Source organism: Python bivittatus, unplaced genomic scaffold (assembly GCF_059951505.1).
Source record: "Python bivittatus isolate LINGU-HERP-01145 unplaced genomic scaffold, Pbiv_v1 ctg000700_np1212, whole genome shotgun sequence".
Classification (NCBI taxonomy): domain Eukaryota; kingdom Metazoa; phylum Chordata; class Lepidosauria; order Squamata; family Pythonidae; genus Python; species Python bivittatus.
In genome coordinates, this window is record NW_028277098.1 from 60,024,619 (window position 1) to 60,030,319 (window position 5,701).

Here is a 5,701-nt window from a genome sequence, read left to right on the forward strand (position 1 = left end):
TAGTGCTACAGCTCCCCTGCTAGGCAAAGCCCTATAAATATCCCCAAAGCAGGCGCTTTCCCCCTCCCGCCTCCCCCTCCAGCTGCTTCGACCATGTTCTCAAGGCGTGACTTTCCCAGCACTCGCGTCACCACTTCCACCCTGCTGAGGTCACCTATCATTAGCATATCAAGGAGAGCTCAGCCAATCAGAAGCGAGCCATCTAGTGACGGCTGCAATTTCCAAGATTATTAAGAGTCCTGTTTGTAGTAGGGGCATGTCAAATAGGAGGCGAGTGGCGGACGTGAGAGAAGCCTTCTCGAAGCCCATCGTTAAGCAGTCGCTCCTACTTCAGGCGGGTCAGCCACGAACCGACGGACCAGCCAATTAGTTCATCGTTTCCGTGTTTGTCCCCTTTCTCTAAGCACTGCGGAGCCTTAAGGGCACTGAGATAACTTCACACAAAGCCAGACATGAGCCAAGGGCAGCGCTGGAATGGGAGCTACGTCAACAACTGCAGCCGGCCAGATATGGTACCGGAGATCGCCGCCGCCGTGGGCTTCGTGTCCAGCCTATTCCGCACCCGCGGCTGTGTTAGTGAGCAGCAGCTTCAGGTTTTCAGTGGGGCTCTTGAAGAGGCGCTTACAGGTGAGAGACGGCGCCTCCCTGAAGTGTACTCCAGGGATCTTTGGCCACGTCTGGGGAACGAAACTTAACTTTTCTGTCCCTAGAAAAAAGTGGGATATCCACTGGACCGTTGGATTTTCTTTTTCTTCTTTCCCTCCCTCCTTCCCACCTTTAGCCTTTTTAGTCTCATCTCTGAGCTTCCTCTCTACCACCCAAAATACGTTTAAGCTATTTTCAGCATTCGATATTTGCCTCCCCTTTAGTTTGTGGTATGTCCTTCTTCAATTGGAGTTTTTTTTTAAAAGCAATGCGTTCTTTAAAATATTTTTTTTCCTGTAATAGCTACTCCCAGGTAGCAAGCATATGTCCAATCCAGTTTAGTGACAAATCATTCCCCCTTGCCCCCCAACTATAATCTGCCTTTACCAACCTGTTTTTTCCCAACATTATGAGAATGAGGAGAACTATAGTCCAGTGCTTCTAGAGGCACCATGTTGGGGATGGCTGCATTGCAGCCCTGGGATTGAAATTTTCTGTCCTAAATTAGACTGGGGAAAAAGTGCTCTTTGTTCTGGTGATCAAGGAAACTAGATGGCGGCTTTTACAGTCCGTTGGGAAGCTACTTTGCAGAAGAATCAGACTCAGCAAAACAAAAGGGAGAAGTGCAGAGCAGAAGAGTAAATAGGTCTTACGCAGATGAATCCCCTGAGGATTTGTTTGGGGACTGGCATGACTAGTTGCAGAGGATCTTGCACGGTGGGCATATCTGTTCCTTCTGGAGCTGGTTGAAGTTGAAAAGTGCTGTTCTACAAATCATTTGAAACCCTGGGATGAGAGTGAAATGACTGTGTATTTCCATTCTGTCAAAGTCTTAAAAGTCATATCTGAAGGGTGTGTCCCCCCCCCAGTAAAAGCACCGTTCTGTTCAGCAGGCCTAATTTCCAGGCCAGCAGGATTTCAGGCAGGCTGCTTAAGACTGACTAGTCTCAGGTTACAGGGCTCCCTTCATCTGGTTACACTATTGTGCTATTAAGTATAAAACATACTCAGAAGGGCTTTATAATCAAATTTATTATGGGATAGAGCTGTATACTTGAAGTGCGGAGAAGGTTGCTCTGGCTATTGTCTGCTAAGGAGCTTTCAGTTACTGAAATTCTATGGCTAATGCATTTAGTTCAAATCTTTTGGACTTTTCCGCCCCAAGCTTTAGAATTTTTGGTCATTTGATTTAAAAAGGCTATTTATTGCCATGTTTCAGATAAATTGGATTTATTTATTGATTTGTGTGTAGGCTTTTTTTTTTTTTACTGTTCTTATTGGAAAATGATGGGGGTGGGGAGGGTTCCCAACCAACAATTTAACTCTTCATTGTGCTGTCATTCTATGAAGGAGAGAGGGACCTGGAGATCAGAGCCGAGGTGATCATCTATCAGAGATGCTCTAGTGGATCCTATACTCAGAGGGGGTTGGACCAGATGGACTCTGAGGTCCCTTCTGTCCTTATGATTCTGTGAATCTAGAACTCTAATGTAATATTGCTAGAAGAGAAAGAGAGTTTGATTAAATCTTAGACTAGAACTTCAGCTGAAAGTTTCTTTGTGTGGAAAATGTATTCTATCTCTTGTTTGGCCATTAACCCCAGGGATCTCTTACCATTTATGATATTTCTTTTTTGTTCCTTTGCAGAGCATTACAAACATCACTGGTTCCCTGAGAAACCATTCAAAGGGTCTGGCTACCGCTGCATCCGTATCAACCATAAAATGGACCCTATCATCAGCAAAGCAGCTAGCCAGATTGGACTCAGCCTTCAGCAACTGTACCAGCTCTTGCCCAGTGAGCTCACGCTCTGGGTAGACCCTTATGAAGTATCCTACCGAATAGGGGAGGATGGATCCATCTGCGTTCTGTATGAAGCGTCAGCAGCACCTGTGAGCTCCTACGGGATGCTCACCTGCAAAAATCAGATGATGCTGGGGCGCACTAGCCCTTCTAAAAGCTACATGATGACCGTCTCCAGCTAAGCACTCCTTGTTATCCTTACATTGCCAAGACATGGGCTACTGTATACCTCAACCTGAGGATGTATTTTTTAAAAAAATGAAGAGCTATTTATATTTTTTTAAAAAAAGAAAATCCAAAATGAAATTCAATAGCAGGTACCACTCTTCTGTAGAGTGGTACTAAGGTGCCTTTTAAAAGCTGTTTGCAAGCTTGCAAGTTTATTAAAAAAAAAAAAAAGCCAATATCTACCTAATTAGTGTTGGATGACAATTCTGGAATGTTGACCTGCCTTTTTGGGAAATGCAGGGTTAGAAATAAAAGTACAGGAGGCTGGGCAGGGCATAGCACTTTTAAACAGTGACTAACAATGGGGTAAATGCTACTACAACTGTGAATCTACAGGCCAGGATGGTAGTAAAGTGAGGAACTGTTCATGTGGATCAGGATGGCATGACCTCATTCTAGCTGTGGCGCTTTTTCCCCCCATAAAATGTTTCTTTTCATTTGATTATACTGACAAGCCACTACATTACCAGCTTTACATTCTGTTCCAATTTTCAGCAACACTTTTGTTTTTTTCATGGCATAAGCATTTTGCTTAGACACCCGATCACAACTATAGCAACTTCCTTTTTTGTCCAGTGGGTGGTGGGTTTCTAAAAGTCTGCCCATCATCTTGCACAAAAACCTGATTTCTTTCTGCACTTGATCCCAAATTTCATGCTCATGTAAAATTGCTATTGGTGCCTGAACATGTGGTTTCTGATTATGGAACTTTGTTGGTAAAAAGGTTCCAGGATGTGGCCTGTGTAACTGGCTGGCTGGTTACTCTTAACAGTTAACTCCTGTCAACAAAAGTGCAATGGCCAGGCCGATATGAACTAAATCTATCTGCTGGAAACATGCCTTCACCACAGTTTTGTCTATTCCACTGCCTTTAATACAATCTTGTAAAATTCCTGACTCTGCTGTCAGTAATTGCAGAGAAGTGATTACAAAACCAGGGCACTTAACTTTTTTAAAAAAATAAATCTTCAGAGCACATGATTGGCTTATTATTATTATTATTATTTTTCATTTGCTTCTCCAGAGCTCCTCCTTGGCCTGTTGTGAATTGAGTTCTCAGATACTGTGCAATATGGATCCTAAAATTTGGGCACTCAGAGGAAGAGCTGTTTTTGTAGGACAGATTCCTATTTGCAAATGACTATTAATTTTTCTCCTGAATACTGTTCAGATGATTCCTAAAATCTGCTTGTATAGTCAGAGGTCTGAGTAGGCAATCTAAAACCCGCAGTGGCATATCTTTTATAGGGTGTGAAGGTTTTTTCTTTTTCTAAAATGAACACATTATACTAGTTGTTGTTTTTTTTTTGAAAAGGCATGGATCTGCCAGGGTGTTCTCTTTCCTGAGCAACTCCTATTGAGATGAATGGAAAGCTTTGCAAGGGTATGTGAAATTCTGATTCATTTCAATGGCTTGCATAGAAAAACATAGTTGTACCCCCAATTTTCCAATTTTGAAATGTTAGCCGCTACGATTGTCCATCTAGTTTCTTCCAGTTTACTATGTAAAGCTCTTGTTTTATGTAGGCCAGAGCTTATGTTCAGTTATTACAAAGGTTGTAAAGCACTAAGGTCCCCTATGAGCTAAAAAAAGCTGGAAAAAAAAAATAGTGCCACCACTCCGTTAGCAGACTTGTGCAATATTTGGTGGCACAAAGGGGAACACTTTCTGCACTGTAGCTTTCCCCTCTCAAGAAAAGTTTCTGTTCAAAGTCTGCCTAAGAGCCTTGTTCCTTCTCTGCTATCGTAACCCCCCCCCCCCCATAGGAGTGGGAACTGTAAGAAAGCCTGAAACAAAAGTTTGTTTTGCTGTGCTCCCTGCCTCTGTTTGGAATTTCCCAAATGTCAATGACCAGGTTGGCATGCTCGATGCAACTCTGATTAAAGGTATCTTGATGGTTCTCCTTAGTCCTTCCTTACCACTGAAGCATTCTGTAAAAACCAAATTGTTATTCCATCTCCTTTGTTTTTGTTTCCCAATATCCTTGAAGAGTTGATAGAGAAACAGAAAAGGTTACCAAATATGCTGTTACACTTGGCATTGAATTTAGTATTAAGGTTTTCTTTTCTTTCTTTTTCACATTAAGACAACCAAATTTGGACACAATCTGTTGTGTAACTCGTGCATGTAAAAGCTGTGAATTGATGTGTGCTCTTTGTTGCCTTCGGATTATAAGTCTGACACAACCAGTGCTGAAGAACTGTGTACTAGAAACTGCCTATGGGGTGTGAGTGTGTGTCTTTTTTGCCTCCTCTTTTCAAAGATGTTTGCAAAACTTGAGCTGGACTGTTGAGCGGGACCTAGTTTCATAACTGGTGAAAATAATACCAAGTTTGTAAGCTATTGTGTGGGGGAGGGATGATTATTGTACAATGGTGTTTTTATATGCAAAATGTACAGATATATTGAGAAATGTACACTTTTGATACTTTAATAAAAATGTAGCAGTTTAAATACATGATTGGAAAGATCAAAGGGATTGGCTCATTCTTTGTAAAAAGAGGTCCTGCTTGTGTAGTTCCGAAAGAACAACATTGTGATGGGAAAGCAATTGTCTCCATGTGGAGGCAGGGAGACTCAAAGCCAAGGAATCACTACTTCCTAAATTCTGCTAATTTGCAGGGGGTAAGGTTTTGTGTGTGTGTGTGTGTGTGTGTTTCTCAGTCTGAGGTTTTCATTTTAACTTAATTTCTCTTATATAGAAACCAATGGGAATGCAGTTTGCTAAATCAAGTGCTGGCCCTTGTTTACTGTGTGTTGGGAAAGCAAAGACATGTGCAAAAGATTGTGCAAATCCAAGGCCACCCTTTCTCTCTGGCTTTGATGGAGGTCTGTGGCGTTCTGTGGCCCTCAGCTGATCTCCCAAGAAAGAGTAGGAGTATTCCCTGAAGGGTTTTTTTTTAAAAAAAATAATTTTATATTTAGTACATATAATTTTGTATTTAGTACACACAATTTAGTATATATAGAATTGAATAAATCAAAAGGAAATATACAGACATAATGGCTTGCAAGATGAATATA

General features: G+C 41.7%; 1 protein-coding gene across 1 annotated transcript; it reads left to right on the forward strand.

Annotated features, from left to right (window-relative positions):
* Positions 1–248: 248 nt before the first annotated feature.
* BTG2 (BTG anti-proliferation factor 2) lies at positions 249–3,990 on the forward strand. Its single transcript, XM_007426400.4, has 2 exons — positions 249–627; positions 2,293–3,990. Exons 1-2 carry the CDS (start codon positions 453–455, stop codon positions 2,628–2,630), a joined length of 513 nt encoding a protein of 170 aa, XP_007426462.1. The 5' UTR covers positions 249–452; the 3' UTR covers positions 2,631–3,990.
* Positions 3,991–5,701: the final 1,711 nt, after the last annotated feature.